General features: G+C 42.7%; 1 protein-coding gene and 1 long non-coding RNA gene across 2 annotated transcripts in view; both read left to right on the plus strand.

The window, feature by feature from the left end:
• The first annotated feature begins 626 nt into the window (after positions 1-626).
• Positions 627-10,352, plus strand: LOC132023931 (uncharacterized). Its single transcript, XR_009406097.1, has 5 exons — positions 627-920; positions 5,726-5,815; positions 6,131-6,255; positions 8,794-8,884; positions 10,264-10,352. It is a non-coding gene; the product is annotated as an uncharacterized LOC132023931 (long non-coding RNA).
• A 5,021-nt stretch (positions 10,353-15,373) lies between these two features.
• Positions 15,374-19,496, plus strand: part of MAPRE2 (microtubule associated protein RP/EB family member 2) — a 196,180-nt gene continuing 192,057 nt past the window's right edge. Inside the window, exon 1 of the mRNA XM_059409451.1 lies at positions 15,374-15,448. Coding sequence (XP_059265434.1) covers positions 15,423-15,448 — 26 coding nt within the window. The 5' untranslated portion in view covers positions 15,374-15,422. The remainder of the gene's footprint in view (positions 15,449-19,496) is intronic.

The raw sequence follows: 19,496 nt of genomic DNA on the forward strand, positions 1-19,496 counted from the left end.
TAATTAGATGATAGGAACAGTATAATGTTACCAGAAAACCTACAAGGCTGAGAAGAGGTACTAAAAACTGCTTCCAACTCCCACTGTCCACCACAAACAAGCACCCTTGTTCAAGGGCACAGACATGTTTTTTCAGCCATTGTGAAGACTGCATGGTGTAAGAGACCGTCTTCGCTTTTTTTTTTTTTTTCTTAAAAAGAAAAGCACAAAGTCATTCTTCATATGACCAATTAGCATAATGCTAAATTGCAAATCTGTAACAGTGAGGAGTGTTAAGCTAACAGAATTTATTCCAGGATGATAGCTTTGTCTTGGCTGGACCTGACCAAGGGACAAAGCTTTGTAAATAATTGCTGGTTTCCATATTTGCTTTACCAGACGCTATGCCTGTGGTGAGCAGGGTCTGCCTCATTGACGTCATTTAACCCGATGCCTGGTGCAAAGTGCTTGAGCAATAAATATAGAAGAAATAAAGAAAATACGGAGGATGCATCATTCCTCAGGCCACTCTTGGAAATGTCAATAGTCAGAGCCAGAATTTTGAATGGAAGCTTTGGAAGAGATGAAAATCTATTTGGAATGGACCCTGGTAAGCACTAGAATGGGGAGGTTGAGGAGACCCCGCCATGTGCTGAGAACTATGCAGTAATGTTGCTTTTTCTCAGATGTGGGGATGCTGATTTGTACACTGACCTCCAGGCTGTAAAGATACCTGATAACGCAGCCAGGACTTGGCTCAGAAAGTGATTCAGCAATTTGCCTGAGACTGACCCAGTTTTAGCACAAAAAGTCCGGAGTCCTGAGAAATGCCTCAGTCCCAGTCAAATCAGAGCAACTGGTCGCCCAAGACAGCAAGTAAGAAGATACTCGGGCACTCAGGCAAGCAGCAAATCTCAGGCAAATTCTGCATCGTAAACCAAGTAAGAGAATATTCTAGAGCTGGGTATTTGGAAGACAGAAAATGCTTATTCTACAATGGGTGTATCTTTGTAATCAAAGGTTTAATTCTTATGTCCTGCCAGGATTCCCTTAGGGTATCTGAAATGATCTGTGGGTTCACTTTTGGATTTCTAAAAATGAGATGACCTGTAGATAAGGATCATTTAAATATCTTGATGTTAAAGAGAGTTTTCAAAACTCAAGGGATTGCTGGGGTGCCTGGGTGGCTCAGTGGGTTAAAGCCTCTGCCTTCGGCTCAGGTCATATTCCGGGATGGAGCCCTGTAGCAGCGGGATCTCTACTCAGGGGGGAGCCTGCTTTGCCCTCTTTCTGCCTGCCTCTCTGCCTGCTTGTGATCGCTGTCTGTCAAATGAATAAATTTTTTTTTATTTTTTTATTTTTTATTTTTTATAAACATATATTTTTATCCCCAGGGGTACAGGTCTGTGAATTGCCAGGTTTACACACTTCACAGCACTCACCAAAGCACATACCCTCCCCAATGTCCATAACCCCAACCCCCTCCTCCCAACCCCCCTCCCCCCTCCCCCCAGTGTCAAATGAATAAATTTTTTAAAAAAGAAAGAAAGAAAGAAAGATCTTTAAAGAAAAACTCAAGGGATGCTGAAAAGAGCCTGTGATCCTGAATTTTGGCATAACTGATATTAAGCTTTAAAAAACAACAACTGTGATTGACTATGTTAATCAATTTATTCTTGAAGCTACCTCAGAAATTTTGAGCAGGCAGTAACTTGCCCTCTTTGAAGAGAGGGCATTATTTGGTTCATCTAAGAGCAAATCAATTTTTTCAGACACGGACTCAGAGAGAGGAGGTAAGTCTCGGCCCTGTTTTCTGCATTTTGTTCTTCTACCCAGTGCTCATTCTTTCCATCGTAACATCAATGGGGTGTTGGAACAGACTCTGGAAATAAACATATAAGCTTGAACTCTAAAGAGGGAGCATCTATAGAGATCTTTCCATTTATTAAATCAGATACATGCTGACTTGTGTTCTCAAGTTTAAAAAAAATGGAGTACTAGCTTGATATTTCTGGAATAGCTACTAACATTTAGTGAGATTTATATATGGCATTATAGAATTCCCCTATCCTGCAATTTCTGGAGGAAAGTTGTTCTAACATATTTCAAGTTTTGAAATACATAACAAGCAAATTCTAATAACGCAGAAAAACTACAGAACACACCACAAATTACACAAAAGGTCCCCAAGACTTCCTGGGTAAGACGCTTCAGCAGTTGCCTAAAGAGTTCACCTCTGGATGAACTTACATCCCTACCAGTAGTTGATTACTCATTCAGCTTAATGGTAACTGCCAATGAAGAAATAGGAACTGCCAAAACATAAATCGTAACTGGCTGGAGCTTTAGACAAGTACAAATTAGTCTTCCATCAGTTTCACTCAGCTTTATGTTCCAAATTGCATGTGTTCCTTGAAAGCAAAAAAAAAAAAAAAAACCATTAAAAATCTTGATTTTTCTTTTTAATGAGAGGTAATATTCACCTGATACATGTATCAATACACACTCACTCATGGTAGTAACCAAAGGCCATTATACTCAGTGTTGCCATGGACCCCGCTATATTCCTTGCTAGTAAGTTATCAACAAACTTGGTCCTGTGGACCACTTTCTTTTTTCCTTAAAGAGACAATATACAAATATAAGAAAGAGGTCTTGAAGTTTTTATTTTGTTTTTGTTTTCTTTGGGAGAGAGAGTTCACCCCTGTGTGTTTGCAGAATGTGAGTGGGCGGGGAGGGGCTGACGGAGATGGAGAGGGAGAGAATCTTATGCAGGCTCCACGCTGAGGGCAGAGTCCCACCTGGGGCTCAATCCCACAACCCTGAGATCATGACCTGGGCCAAAATCAAGAGTCTGTCATTTCACCAAATGAGCCACTCGGGCACCCTCTGGAGTGAATATTTGGGTGCTAGACTAGCAATTGGAAAATTACTAAAATCTATAAATTACCTACGTGCTGACACGGAAGCTATTGCAATGGGAAGGGGACAAATGCATGAGAAGCCCTCCCTGACACTGAGTAGGTGGGAAAGTATGACATGTAAAACATGAGTAATTCTGGGAGAGAGGAAAAAATGTTTTTAAAAAAGTAACCATGTTTTTTCTCTCTGAAAAGGTATATCTCTAGTGAATTGTTTGGAATCGTAACCTAAGTTCTTGTATTTCCCATGAATCAGCTTTTAACCAACAAATATGAGGTTAAATGATTCCCGTTTCCCCCTCTAGGAACATCTGCTTCCAAAGGAATTTTGGCAGCGCTTACAAGTGATGTCAGACTGCCAGGCGCAAAGATTACAATCTGGTTAATTCTTGCCCTGGCACTCCTACCTCCAGGGGAGACTTGTTTAAAATCCACGCAAACCAGAGTTTGAAAATGGATAACCATGCATTCTCACTGGAAAACAAACACAATTTTGGAAACAGGAAGTGCTCAGAACCAGAGTTTTACTGAGTCTCTTAAACATTTATATTCAATATTCTACAAAATATCAGTTTATAAAGGTGTTTGGGAAAATAAAACCCCAAAAAGAAATAATCCAGTCATGTCGTTCACCATGAATGAATACTTAATGAATAACTAATTTCTTCAAGATATAAGGAGTCACTAGGCTTTTCCTTTATAGATCAAGACTGTTATTCACAGAATAGCTATGCTTTAACCATCTGGTTGACTGATTGGGGTATCATAAGATCCTATAGTTACATCCTTCAGCTTTCATTGGGTCTTCTGAAATTTGGTTAAGAAAGAATTTTGAGGGACACTTGGGTGACTCAGTCAGTTAAGCGGCTGCCTTCAGCTCAGGTCATGGTCCCAGGGTCTTGGGATTGAGTCCTGCAAGCAGAGAGCCTGCTTCTCTCCCTGCCTGTAGCTCCCCCTGCTTGTGCAATCTCTCTCTCTCTCTTTGTCTCTCTCTCTCTCTCTCCCTGTCTCTGACAAATAAATAAAATCTAAGAAAGAAAGAGAGAGAGAGAAGAAAGAGAAAGAAAGGAAGGAAGGAAGGATTTTGAGTAGGTTCCCTAGGCCAGGAACTCCAATAGCACTTAGCCTGAGATGATCCATTATGGTGAACATTTTCAACATGGATGAAAGGAGATGACATCATTTGGGTCATCTTCAAATGTAAGGTTTGAGGGATAAGACACCCTAGATTTATTCAAGACAGAATTAAGTGAAGGGCTCCACTGAGGTCAAGTGAAAATCAGGTTGGTTGGTTTGTTTGTTTTCTAAAGATTTTATTTATTTACTTGTCAGAGGGGGAACACAAGCAGGGGAAGGAGCAGACAAAGGGAGAAGCAGGCTCCCTGCTGAGCAAGGAGCCCCATTCGGGACTCAATTCCAGGACCCTGGGATCATGACCTGAGCTGAAGACAGACCTTAACTGGCTAAACCATCCAGGTGTCCCTGAAAATCAGGTTTTAACAGCCAGAATAAGGGGTCTGAATGAGGGGGGGACAGGGTGCTCCTTGTTGCGCCCACAGGAAGCAGCAATGACAGTCCCCAGCATTTGTTCTTTTTCTGGTCAGAACTTGGGTGAGTTGCTGAATCAGAATGTACCTTGAGGATATTTCAAAGGACGACATTTTATCATCTTATTGTATTTTAACTCTTGAATCATTAAGTTTTGGCTACGGGTCAATATTCCGTGAAGTCAGCTGTTACATGGAAAAAGAAGGCAGCGTTCCTAATCAGGGGATCTGGTTGGCAGGCCAGCTTCTTGGGCCCCGGGCTAATCCCTTAACTTCTCCTCAACATGGAGAGTGCAGGTGCCTATTTTCATTCTTTACAGATTTATTGTGATGATCAAATAAAGTAATTGATAAACTATAAATATAGCTATATAGTCATCCAAAGTAATATGAATGAAACACACTGTGAAAAACTGCGATTCACCATTGGCATGTAAGGTTGATCTGAGTTCATTTTTACATTCAGAGAATTTTCTGTCATCCGTTCCCTTCCCCTGTTCTACGAAGTCAGCGACATTGGTTCACTTGAACGAACGAGGCTGTTCTTAAATGGATCACCACAGGAAAAATGAGTCTGTTCTGCAAGCACCGATTAACAGAGAAGTGACCGTTGCCTCTTGGCGAGTTACCCACACCCCTCCATCACCTGCCTGCCAGCTCCCATTCTGCCCAGCAGTTACATAACCCTAATTCCACCAAGTTCCTCTGATGTTCAAGATTAGGTTAACTTGGTTTCCCGTAAGCCAGAGGCCCAATGTCACTGTTAACCAGGACGCTGGAACAAAGGACACAATGATTACAGTCCCCTCCTCCTGCCAATTGACAAGAACTACCCAACTAGAACCACAAAGAGAGTGTGTGTGTGTGTGTGTGCACAGGAAAATCTGACCTAATGGCAAAGGAATGCATCCCCCTTCTCCAAGCACACACAAATGTGTATCTAGTTATCAAAGAACTGTCCAGAAGGGTTAGCAGGCTCTGGTGTGCGGAGCCCACTGACCTGTCACTCACCAGCCCCGAAGGTTCAGATAGGAACTCAAAGGACATAGGAGTGGAAACGATAGTGGGATTTTGGTTTTGTTTTGTTTTTTTAAGAGTGAGATACTGGAAGCTGGCTCCCGTTCCGTGGCGACGGGCCTTCCTTTAAATATAACCAGCAGCGAGAGCTGAGAATGACTGCCATGCTTGAATGCCAAATACACACAAAATGACAAGCACAGATTTTTGGCTTTATATTAAAGCTTGCTTTTTCAACAACCCCTTTTGTTGCCTCTAAAGACAATGGTCACAGTGTTTCTGTGCCAGATCCTGGACCTCTGAGCATAGGCTCCCTCGCCGCACCCAACCCCAGTTCCCTCCACAAGCACGGTGAGTGTCCTTTTTGGGTTTGAAAACAAGCCATCTCTCCCCTCCTGGCTGGTTGCTCTGGAAATCCTTGTTTATTGCAACTACAGAGGAGTGGCGTAGAAAACTGGGAATGGGCAGGCCAAGCCCAGGGTAGTCTGATGAGGGAGGCGCTTGGGTTTTCTAATGGTTGGGAAACAGTAGCTTAAATTGGGCGTTCTGCAAGACTGTCCTCCAAGGGAGCCACTGGGGGAAGTGGAGGATTGACCCATTTCATTAGTTCATCGGAGGGTTCGTTTTCTCTAATTGGTGTTAATCAGTTATTTCTCTGTCTCCTAGGCTGAACCACAGTTGATATAAGTGGATGGAACCGGTGGCCTTTCCGCTCTCCTTCTCACCTAACAGTTAAAACAGTCCTCAAATTCTCTTACAGGGCCGAGTAAATATTTCAGATGTTTACACAGGTAAGTACCTAAGTGCGGACACGTGGGTCACCCCAGTGAGAACCCCGTCTGGTCATGTCCGTCACCTCCCTGCCTTTGTTAAGCTTCGACACCAGGGTTTCACGGCTCCGTTGTAGAAGCATTTAAACACTGGGGTCCATATTCCTTACTCTTCCTTATCCTCTCACAAGAGGTTTTCTGTTTTGTTTTTCGCTGGCTTTTAACCCCAAGGGGGAGAATTGGATTCCAAGTTGTGCACTATTATCTTAATTGTTATTTCTATAACATAATTCTCCTTCTAATCATTTGCTTTGATCAGCTTAGTACATCTTTAAGAAAAATGATGTCAGGGATGCCTGGGTGGCTCAGCCGGTTAAGCATATGCCTTCGGCTCAGGTCACAATCCCCGAGTCCCACCATCGAGTCCCGTGATCAAGTCCCGCATCAGGCTCCAGCTCCGCAGGGTGTCTGCTTCTCCCTCCGACCTCCCCCCCTCCCGTGCTCTCTCTCTCTCAAATACATAAATAAAATTTTTTAAAAAGAGAGAGAGAGAAATGAGCTAAGCATAAAGTGGCATTCACTACCAGGTTTCCATGACCTCCAAATCCGTAACAAAAGTAACCTAGTGGACTTAATGCCAAAAGTCGCGCCTTCACATTTTGTCTTTGCGGAAAAAAAAGGGACGGTTACAGCCCTCGACGGTGCCTCCTATAACTCTTTGCCTTTCAAGGTCCTCCTGAATCACCGTTGTCAGGCTTGATCCTCAGGACCATTCTGACGAGAGGTTTATCATCATCTCCATTTTATAGATGAGAAAATGGAGTCTTGGAAAAACAAGGACATTTCCTAACAGCTATGCTATCTATCCAGGCGGCAGGATTGTGATCCAAGCCCTAACTCCTTGTAACTTCTCTAATGACCTCTTAAGCCGTGTGGGCTATAAGAGCAACAGGAAAGAGAAAAAATACATTTGTAAACCACTTAGTGGAGCTGGATATATGATATACTGTTTGTTGAGGCTTAGGGAAGAGCACATTTCTTCAAGTTCAAACAGCTGCGTTGTGTCGGACGAGGGCTCCTTACCCATTCAGAGTATGAGAGTCGAATCACTCCAAGAATTATCTGAAGAGGTCATTCTCAATATAACTTCTATTTATTTATTCATGTGTTTATTCACTCAGTCCCTTTTTTTTTTTTTTTTAAGATTTTATTCATTTATTTGAGAGAGAAAGATTGGGAGAGAGAACATGAGCAGGGAGTAGGGAGAGGGAGAAGCAGGCTCCCTGCTGAGCAGGGATCTGCACCCGGACTGGATCCCCAGGACCCTGGGATCATAATCCCTGAGCTGCAAGCCGAAGGCAGACACCCTCAACCAACTCAGCCCCCCAGGCGCTCTCACTCACTCACTTTTTTTACTTATTTGCTTATTTCTTCACCTACTTATTTATACTGGGAAAATGTTGCTTTCTCTCTTACTTGCACTAACCAGCCTCAGCAAACTTGATAAAATAGTCTAACATGTAAAGTATAAGAAATAAGGGGCGGTAGGGAGAGGGTGGCTGAGTTATGGACATTGGGGAGGGTGTGTGCTATGGTGAATGCTGTGAAGTGTGTAAACCTGGCGATTCACAGACCTGTACCCCTGGGGCTAATAATTCATCATATGTTAATTAAAAAATAAAAAATTATTTTTAAAAAGTCTAAGAAATAATAATGTCAGGCAAACTAAGGAAGGAAAACTAACAAAAATTAATATGATGCTTAGCAACCACACCGTTCTAAGCAATTTTACAGACGTCCATAGCTAGCTTCAGTGAAATATATTTATTTGTCCCTTTTCATATTAACCTACTTCCAACTCAAATTTTACCAGCTCTAAAGAAGCTAGATGCACTCTAAAGAAGGCATCATTTGGGTGCCTGGGTGGCTCAGCGGATTAAGCGCCTTCCTCAGGCTCAGGTCATGATCCCTGAGTCACAGGATCAAATCCTACCTCCCCCCAACCCCTCTGGAATCCAGCAGCTGGGGCTCCTTGCTCAGTGGGGAACCTGTTTCTCCCTCTGACCCTCCCCTCTATCACACTTTCTCTGTCTCTCTCTCGCCGATAAATAAGTAAAATCTAAAAAAAAAGAGAGAGAGAGAGAAGGTATTGTTTATAATTCTACTACCTCATTCAGCATTTGTGGTAGAATCATCATAATTCATTTCACAAATGCAAAGAATCATATGTATTGAAATTAAAAAAAAAAAGTACGCTGCAAACTAAAAGCCAGTTTACCACATCCTTAAATGAAGGATTTCATTATGGAAATCATTTACTATCAGAAGTTCTGAATATTCCTACATGAAGCCTGAAGCCCAACAGGAAACAGAAGCTGATATTATTAGAAGACATTTATTCTTGGCCAATACATTCTCTACTTTTTTGTGTGCACTCAAACGAAACTCTGGGTCTGGTAGAATTAAATAAAAGCTAAAGTTTCTCCATGCATCCAATGAACTACAGACCAGAAGCTTCATTGAAAGCCAAATTCTTCTGTGTACCCTCTTGTTCCTCAGCCAGGACTTTCTGAATGAAGGGAAACAGCAAGCTCCAAACCACAGCCATAAGGATTCCTCAGGTTTACTCTGTTCAAAGGCCTGGGCTGTGGTAAGTAATCACCTGTAGATAAACTTCACATTGGCTAAAACTCCATTTTTCAGAACAAAATACAGGAGAAGATGAAAGAAAAAAAAATCTGTTTGCTAGACTTGTCATCACTGGTGATGCAGATTGAATGCATCTTTGGGACTAGAAAACTAAGGAGTCAACACCATCTTCCTCAGGGGTGGTCTCTAACTAACAGGGAAGGGGGAGAATACAAGACTCAGACAGTCACATCAATAATCTGAAGAAGGAAGGAACTGATGAGACCATTACTTTCTTTTTTATTAGGGTTCTTTTGTGGGGTACCTGGGTGGCTTATTGGTTAAGGATCTGCCTTAGGCTCAGGTCCTGATCTCAGGGTCCTAGCATCAAGCCCCACTCAGATCTCCCTGCTCAGTGGGGAGCCTGCCCCTCTCTCTGAGACTTTCAAATAAATAAAATCTTATTTAAAAAAAAAGGGGTGGGGGTTCTTCTTTTCCTAAACATGTTCTTTCAGACTCAACCGATTTTTTTTTTCACTTCTGTTACTGTAAGTGTTGTATTTACTAAAGGAAATATAAATTCAAGCACTGAATAAAGGATAATCTTGAGGAAAACAGCATTCACTGAAGAGATACTAGGAATATCATTTAAGTATCATTTTGAGGAGAAAAAAATACCCTAGAGAGTCAACTTGTGTCTCTTCCACAATTGTTCTCACAGACCTTTTCTGTTATTTGTGTTTATTGTATTGATAATGGTCACTCCAAAAAGTAAAATTAGACCCCTATACAACTAACCCCCCCAGCGGCCCCCCACCAGTAACCTAAATCCTAGTAAAATTGAATTAAGCTTGACTATGAATAGTTTCAACAACCAAGGGAGGGGCAGGTGGTTGGCTTGGAGACAAACTTTGCCAGCTTCCCTCCCGGGCACTTGGATTTGATCCTGTCCCTCCAGCAGTTTCCTATTATCTTTCTTTCTTTTCTTAGAAATTCTCTTCAGAAACCCCTTCAAGTCCCCTCCCTTTCCCCCATCCCCCACTTGCCTGTGAGCCCAAGCTGTCCGTAACCCTGAGCTTTGAAGTCAGCCTCTGCTTGTGCTCTGGGATGTCAGGTACCATTGGTTAATGAGCTTTTTTAGGCAAATTATTGGAAGTAACTGCTAGAGGTTTTGTTGTGGGTTTTTTTTTTTCCTCCTTAAGTTAAAGAAAACAATTTTTTATTCCTCTTGGTAGCCATCCAGAGATAAGAGAATTAAACTGATTAAAAACAACAACAACAACTTTGATCTTTTCATTGCATATCTTTCCTGGATACCACCTCTAGCAAAAGAATCTCAAATCTTAATCTCAAAATCTCTAGTGCTACCTCACCTAGGGTTTTATAATCTCTCTGTTGCAGACCTTCCTCCACCCGTTTCCTGGGGCTTCTTCAACAGCAGCAAGCATGCCTTTGATCGGAATTTCAGTTCGGCTACCAGCTGGATGCACATTCCCAACGCCTCAGTGCTTTGCTTTCCAGCTGCCCAGAGTGATCCCACTGCCCAGGGAAGGAAGCAAGGACATCAGAGCAAATCCTGGCCCCTTTCGCAGCAGAGAGAATGCTTTTTGGAGTCTCATACGGGAACCCTGAAAGATCTCCCCATACGGAGATACATCTACACAACACACACACACACACACACACACACACACACACACACACACTAAAAGTAATTTAAGACTAGAAAGGTTTAAAGAGAATTAGGAACTCTAAGAAATTATTTTAAGGAACTATCATTCAAAAAAAATAATAAGCAAGAGCAAATTTTGGTAATTAAGCAGTGGCTTAGATCTGGGTCCTACTCTGTTTATATCGATTTTTCCTTCTGAGTGTAGCTGGGGCGCAGGGGCGCAGACAGACCAGGCTGGGCCGGCTCCCCGCTGACAGAATCCAAAGGCAGAGAGACGAGTGTGGTGAGACAAGAAAGGAACTTCTTTCAGGGGAGCTGACACGGGAAAACAGGGGCTAGTGTCTCAAAGACTTAACTGGAAGGGTCCAAAATGCTTCCAGGTCTATATAAGGAGGGGGATGGGGGGGTGGGGCAAAGGTGGGTGGGTCCGCACAGTTGGGCAGTGAAGGTCAGATCCATCAAGGCCTTAGACTCCAGCATGGGCGGGGTCTTGCTGGCTCAGGGCAGCCCTTACCGCTGAGGGGGCAGTCTCCGTGCCCACCAGGCAATGCTTTGCTCTTAGGGTCTTCCTCCTGAGCCAAGAGACAAGTTGGAAAGAAGAACCCAACTAGAAAGCTTGGGGTCGAAATGGAGGCAACCCTCTTTCATGAGTACTTGACTCCACACATTTAACTTCAGTGCCCATCTTTGATCTCCGTTTCATTCTGACTCTTTTCAGGTTTTGGGACCTCAGCTTGCTTAGACCCTCTCTGATGTGGGAACTTCTGTTCCAACAAACTCCCCATACTCCATGCTTCCATTTCTAACCTCAGAGACACACCCCCCGCACACCCAAGACCCAAGAGGCTCTGCCTCAGTCTCCCCATCGCTCGGGGAGGGAGGAGTGGCTTATAGACTGCCCATTGCCCATGACCCCTCTTCATGCAAAGGGAAAACTGCCTCATACCACGAAGAGAAGAGGCAGCATTGCACTTAAAAGAAGCCATAACCGCAGAGGAATGAGGCATGGAGGAGAAACTACTAGCATGTGTCTCTATAGGACTGGGCAGGACATTTCTCGAAGTTGCCCCAGGACACCACATTTACTCTTCTGCTGCACTCTGTGCACCAACCCACTCCCTCTTCTGTTAGGATATCCCCCAAGTCACCAAATCTACCACAGAAAACCCATGACAAATTAGTTCGAGTTGAAAGGAAAATCTCCAACTTCTTTTCCTGGTACCCAGTTCAAGACAGCAACGGTTCTCTGCTGGGTGCAAGGGAGAGCAGGAAACTGCTGTTCCGGACAGAGACTAGTGAACGGGGAAACTGTTTTTCAAAATGGCGAGCCACTCGTGGAAGTTTTTGGTATCATTTCCTCCAAAGACTGGCAATTGTTTCAGAAGAAAACGTCAGAAATAGTACTAACCCCAAACCTGGTAACAAGAAATTCTTGATCATTATCCATGAATGAGGATCATCATCCCTTGGATAATGAAATTGAATACTTTTGTTAGAATGGGGATTTTTCCCCTTTTTTATAAAAGAGACTAATTATACTTTAGTCTAGAATGATTCTCTCCTTACCGTGCTGTTCTCTTCTTAGAGCAAAACACATGAGTGTGCTGTTACGGGAGGAGAACTTTGACCTGGGAAGGGTATTTAGGCATTCTCCCAGACAAGCTGTTGACTTCCACAAAAAATTGGCAAAGGACAGAGCCATCTGGGATAAAACGTTATGCACATTGTTGGTGGCTTACTCTTAGGAGTGCATTTCAGTTTCAGACCACAAAAACCACGACATTAAGCAGCTAATAGAGGCTATTTTGTATTACATCACAGATGGAGAAGGATCCCAGGATGGGTCCCTTCATTTCATCTATTTCAAAAATCTGAAACATTGTTTTTCAGATGAGCCTTTGGTGCAACTATCCACTTCCCCAGTTTAGAGTTTCCTATACAGAGCATCTTCTGTCCCTACATCCCGGGGTACCCCGGGCAGTGGAGACCGTCAGCAGATTTAACAAGGGGTTATCTAGGTTCTGGTGATGACGTCACCACAACTTACTATGGGAGGTTCTACAAGACACTTAATATTCCCAGATCCATTAGTTAAGATAAGACTAGCTGTAGAACAAACACCAAAATTTCACTGTTAATAAAATATTGCTACTTGCTCGTCACAGTTCGGTATCGGCATTCCTCGGGAGCAGGCAGCCTTCCCTCCCACGGTGATTCAGAGATCCCAACTCTTCCAGCTTTCAAATCCTTCCATCCATGAGGGCATCAAAGTCCTCTGCTTCTTGCTCTTGGAAAGGGAAAGAGAATATGGGAAAATCCCACCCGCTCTGTCAGAGTCTGGCGGGAAAGGGACGCATCCTCACTTCTGCTCTAATCCAATGTCGAGAACAAGACAGATGGCCGTGGAGCCGGCAAGGACAGGAACCAGAGACTGAGAAGCACGGTCCAGCCTGGGACAGCAGGAATTTGGGGGCGCACAGCTATAAAATTTTGCCACACTAAACCTCGACTTCTTTATCTGTGAAATGGTAATAACGGTTTTTGCCCTGCCACCCCACATAGAGACATTGCGGGAAAAGCAGTAATAAACGTTAATGTGTTTTGGAAGTGGTTCCAGAGGATCACAGCCCCACAAGAGAGTATTGTCCCTTCTAGCTGTGAACTTGTTTGTGCCTTTCAGCATTGCAAGATTCGAGTCCACGTTCAACTGCTAGACTTAGTTGTCAAAGCCCACGATTTTGTCCCCATATTTATTGCCCTTCCCTTCTGGGAGCTTTTGACCAAGTCCATCCCCGACTCCACGAGACCACACACTTTCTTGGCATCCGCATTGTGGCCTTCTCCTGGTCTCCCCACTTCCTCACCGCCCCTTCTCAATCCACTCTCAACCTTCTCGCAGATGTTTCTTAGGACCCTGCCATGGACCCTATCTCTCACCACACTCATGGTGGCATGCCGAGGACCCTAAAAGTGTACTTTGTCACCAAGCTGCTCTTCTGGGCTTCACACTCCCACGGACCACAGGGCCCTTGATACCTCCATCTGAGTGCTTCTCGGGCAGCTCAGACGTCACATGGACAAAACAGAGCTCCTGACTTTCCCTCCCCAAACCATCCCTCTGCAAATCTTCCCACATATAATCCTCCATCTTCACAAATGACATCCAGTACTCAAATTCAAAAACTCAGAATCGTGTTTTACTCCTTCCTTTCTCTCACTTCCTGTTGGTAAATCCTACTGGCTTTACCACACCCTCCCCCAAAATGAAATGCCGTCTGTCTGTCCACTTCTATCTAGCTGCTGTCTCCCTAATACTAGCCACTGTCTTATCCCACCCAGATTGCTACAGAAGTTTCTGAAGTAATTACTGAAGTTTAAGTCATATACCTTACAACCCATTCTCCCCTGAGCAGCAAGAGTCATCTTTTTAAAACATACAGACTCCAGAGAGCAGAGGCATGAGGTGGAGAGCAGGACCGGGGTGGCCTGTGTCGTTTGAGGTTTTGACTCTGGCCATGCCCGATATGTAATCGCTCCCTGGACTTCCTGCTCATGCAGCCAAACTTCCCTTCTGCTTTTGCTGGTTTGAGTTCGTGTTAGATTACGCTCTTCCCCAGGATGTCCTCCCCTCCCCTCTTTTCCCAAGACGAGTTCCTGTCCCCACTATGTCTCAGTTTAAAGGTCACCTGCTCTGAGACACCTTTCCTGAACATTCTGCTTAAAGATCTCTCCTCTCTGGGGCGCCTGGGTGGGTCAGTGGGTTAAGCCTCTGCCTTCAGCTCAGGTCATGATCTCAGAGTCCTGGGATGGAGCCCCGCATCCAGCTATCTGCTCAGTGGGGAGCCTGCCTACCCCTCCCTCTCTGCCTGCCTCTCTGCCTACTTGTGATCTCTCTCTCTCTCTGCCAAATAAATAAATAAAATCTTTAAAAAAAAAAATTTCCTCTTCTAGTCTGCTTTTCAATGTCTTAGCCCCTTGTTGAGTTCTTTTTGTGGGGTTTGGCTTGGGTTTTTTTTTTTTTTTTTTTTTATTGCCTCCTCATGCATAATATAACTTGTACCATATTATTTATTTTTATGTTTCTTTTAAAATCATTTCTCCCATTTGTAAAAGAGAGGGGATAAGCGGTCTCGGGCTCCATCGCCCCCGGCTGGCATTGGCAGGATGTTGCCTGATCACATAACAGCCACCCAGTATTTATTAAATAAATGAACACATGCACTGTGTCTTTGAGCACTGGATAATCTATATTGCTTCAGAGAGGGAAAAAAAATGAGTCAGCACATGATTTTTAGGCCTAGAAATGACTTTACTAGACTAAAAAGCCCTTCAGGAAAGTTTTACTGCATTTTCATTTCCTGCTCACCCCAAATACCTTGCATAATGCCTTCCTTATAACATGTGTACAATAACGTAAATTTTTGCTCCCAATTAAAGTGCCAATTAAGTCAGCAAAGGAGCCAGGCAGTACTGAATTGCCAACAATATACCCAAAGCTATCATTCCTCCCCTCAGAATTTACCGTGAGAATCCAGCGGGGCCAGGCTGGCATCGGGGAAGAAAATTCCCCAGGCAAGTGGGTGAGAGAGCTGTAAATATTTAGTGAATGAATCATACGTTGCTGTAGCAAGTCAATTCCAGAAAGGAAGAGACAGAGAGAAGCAGAGACACAGGAAAATCTGAAACCCTCCGTCAGTAAGTAGAACCTGTCAGCAACCAAACCCAGAGCTGTGAAGTCCATTACGCTTCCCACACATAAATTTTCAATAACTCATGACGGCATTACGTAGCCCTCTTACCCTCTGATTCTCCCCGCCTCCTCGGGAGACCAGCCACAGAGCTGGGTCACAGGGGGGTTAGGAAAGTCAAGGGCTGGAATGCGGGAGCTATGAGATTTCAGCCAGGACTCAAAAGGTGAGTGCTCAGCTGTCTCTGTCAAGTCCTATAATGTAATGAGATTTCTTCATCTGTTTCCTCACCTATAAAAGGCTCACTCTGTGTACCTCACAAACTGTTTCTACAACATACTAATAAAAGTACTTTGTAAATTGTATAAACATTATCAAAATTCAGTTGCTAAACATAATCTTTTTTTATTATTCTTTTATTAAGTTCTTATTTTAATTGCAGTATAGTTAACATAGTGTCATATTAGTTTCAGGTGTACAAGATTGTGATTTAGCTCTTTCATACAATATCTGATACTCACCACAACAAGTGATGAGTAATCCCCATCACCTGTTTCACCATGCCCCTCCCCCACCACCTTCCCTCTGGTAACCAGCAGTTCTCTATTGTTAAGAATCTGTTTCTTGGTTTGTGTGACTCTCCTTTTCCTTTGGCTCATTTGTTTTGTTTCTTAAATTCCACATACGAGCGAAATCATATGGTATTTGTCTTCCTCTGATTGACTTAATTATTGTAGCATTATACTCTCTAACTCCAGCCATGTTGTTGCAAATTATCAAGATCTCATTTTTATGACTAAATAATATTCCATTATATGTAACATATTCCATTATATATACAACATATTCCATTATGTATAATATTGTATGTATAACACATCTTCTTTTTTTTTTCTTTTTTTTTTTTTTAAAGATTTTATTTATTTATTTGACAGAGAGAAATCACAAGTAGATGGAGAGGCAGGCAGAGAGAGAGAGAGGGAAACAGGCTCCCTGCTGAGCAGAGAGCCCGATGTGGGACTCGATCCCAGGACCCTGAGATCATGACCTGAGCCGAAGGCAGCGGCTTAACTCACTGAGCCACCCAGGCGCCCAACACATCTTCTTTTTATTTTTAATTTTTTATTATTATGTTCAATTAGCCAACATATAGTACATCTTTAGTATTCGATGTAGTGTTCAACGATTCATTAGTTGAGTATTTCACCCAGTGCTTATCACAAAAACACATCTTTACCCATTCCATCTATTAATGGACCGGGTTGCTTCTATATCTTGATTATTATAGATAATGCTGCAATCAACATAAGGGTGCATGTGTCTATTTGAATTAATGTTTTTGTATTTTGGGGGTAGATACCCAGTAGTGTGATTTCTAGATCGTAGGATAGTTTTAATTTTAACTTTTTGAGGAAGCTCCGTATTGTTTGCCGCAGTGGCTGCTCCAGTTTGCAATCCCACCAACAGTGGACAAAGGTCCCTTTTTCTCTACATCGTCACCAGTACTTGTTGTTTCTTGTCTGTTTGATTTTAGCTATTCTGACAGGTGTGAGGAGATACCTTTTGTAGTTTTGATTTGGATTTCTCTGATGATGAGTGATACTAAGCATCTTTTCATGCGTCTGTTGGCCATCTGAATGTCTTCTTTGGAGAAATGTGTTTATGTCTTCAGCCCATTTTTAATTAGATTATTTGTTATTTTCATTGTAACTGGCACAAATCTGTACTCTGGTAGTTCCAGAGCTCTTTACTCACTTAACATTCACCACAAAGATGAAATTCATATAATAATATAGTTCTTTGTATATACCTGAGAGCTACTGAAAAAAAAAAAAAAATATGATCCAACCACTTGTGCTGAAAGCACTTTTGGGAAAGGGTTCCAGATACTCACTAAACCTAAATGAAAGCCAGACTCTGGTTTTCTTTCTTTTCTTCTTTTTGTCTAATGTTTGTCACATTAGACAAAACATGTGGTCCCTTTAAAAATGTTATCACACGGAGACTCATGAAAAAATTGATATATGAGATATCTGGACAATGTAGTCCTCTGAATAGCAGGGAGAGTAGGTAGTTTACATAAATTCCTTATTTCCCAACAGTAGGTCACAACCCAAATTGGAGTTGTGGGTAGCAAAGTGTTCTGGGGAAAAGATATGCCCTCCAGCCTCCTGACCAATCTTAGTAGACCAAGGAGAAAAACAGTGTCTGATGGAAAAGTGCTCAGAGGAACGAGCCCTGTACTAGTCCCACTTGTCCCCTTAGCCTCAGAAAACAGTGAAAAGAGTAGAGGACCACATCCCCATTCGGGAGAAACCTGTGTGCTGTATGGGCTAAGTACAGGACTTTGGTGCCACCTAATAACTGTGCAACATTGTGACTCAGGCAATTGATTTAACCTCTCTGTGCCTTAGTTTCTTCATCTGTAAAATGGAAATAATGGAATAACTCTCAAAAGGACGCTGCGAGGAATTAATAAGGTAAAATAGTATGGAGTTAGCAACGTACCTGGCACTGCCTGTGTCCTGGCACACAGCAAGGGCTCAAAAAGTCTCGTTACTCCTAATATTTCTGAATGGAGCAATAAAAACGTGATTTTTATTTCCTTCCTAGACTTTAGGGTCACAAAGGCTTAATGCTGCTCAAGTTGACATTACAGTAAGAAACTTTGGGAAGAGAGTGCTTGGTGATTCAGTCGGTTAAGCATCTGCCTTTGGCTTAGGTCACAGGTCACAATCCCAGGGTCCTGGAATGGGCTCCTTGTTTCACAGGGAACCTGCTTCTCCCTCTGCCTGCCATTCCTCCTGCTTGTGCACTCTCTCCCTCTCTCTCTGACATATGAATAGATCAATAAAATCTTTTAAAAAAGAAAAGGTGGGAAGTTATTTCCTAAGATAACCCTTTTACTTGAAAGGACCCATCAATGACCCTGAATTTAACCTGTTTCAATAAAAATCATGTCAAAGTTTCAATGGATTCAGTTATCCGAAGGCTCTAATTTACAAAGGGAACGTTCAGTTGCATTATTCATTTCTCTCTGGTTAAATCGTCAATAATCCTAATGTAAACTATTAATCCATACAGAAGCACCAAGGAGCACTTTTCTTTGCTATTAGGTTTTATGCTTCTACAGCATTGCCTTTAAGTTACATAGAGAGGTCTAATGTCTCCTGAACGTGAAAAAAAATTAGTTCCTTGGACCCTTACAGGATCCCTAAGCCATTTCTGCCCTGTCCCCAGTGGTCTGAAATGGCATTTTCTAGGCATTTTCCTTGAAAATAAATCCTTTTAATGCACTTTACCCCTTGGGTGACATCTGAGTATCCAGGCCAAAGAAGGCATCTGATTAAAACGTGGTTTGAAGATGAAGCCCAGAAATTTTAAATACATTTTCAGAGTTATTCTCAAGCTGTAAACATCTTTTGTTTTTACCGTAAATTTTTCCAGGTTCTTATTTAGCAGTTCTCTTTTGAGCATAAGAAACAAAAAAAATCTCAAATAATTTTAATCATGTGTCTAACTCATTTGTTCATTTATTTATTCAACCATTCACTGTACATTTATTGATGTTACAGACAACATATAAGCTTTACAAGAAACAGCCCTTGTAATGTATGTGATGATCCAGACACAACAAACAATTATACTATAGTGTTATAAGTCCTTTCTTTCTCTTTTTCTTTCTTCCTTTTATTTATTTGAGAGAGAGAGAAAGAGTGAGTGTACTAGAGTGTGAGCAGGGGGAGGAGCAGAGGCAGAAGAGAAGCAGACTCCCTGCTAAAGGAGCGGAGCCCAGTGGGTTGGGGGGTGTCTCTATCCCACACTCTGAGACAGTGACCTGAGCACAAAGCAAAAGTCTGATCCTTAACCGACTAAGCTACCCAGGGGCCCCTTGTAAGTTCTTTAATAAAAATATGTGCCAAGTGGGGCGCCTGGGTGGCTCAGTGGTTTAAGCCTCTGCCTTCAGCTCAGGTCATGATCTCGGGGTTCTGGGATCGAGCCCCACATCGGGCTCTCTGCTCAGCGGGGAGCCTGCTTCCCCCTCTCTCTCTGCCTGCCTCTCTGCCTCCTTGTGATCTCTCTCTATCAAATAAATAAATAAAAATCTTTAAAGAAAAAATATGTGCCAAGTGATAAGGAAGCTCAGAAGGAGTGACAATTTTTTCTGGAGGCGTTGGGAAGGGGTATCACGAAGTAGGGAAATAAGGTGGGTATTGACAATGAGTAGACGTCAGATTGTAGAAACGAAGGAGGAAATCACTAATTATAAATGA

Source organism: Mustela nigripes, chromosome 8 (genome assembly GCF_022355385.1).
Source record: "Mustela nigripes isolate SB6536 chromosome 8, MUSNIG.SB6536, whole genome shotgun sequence".
In the NCBI taxonomy this organism is placed as follows: Eukaryota; Metazoa; Chordata; class Mammalia; order Carnivora; family Mustelidae; genus Mustela; species Mustela nigripes.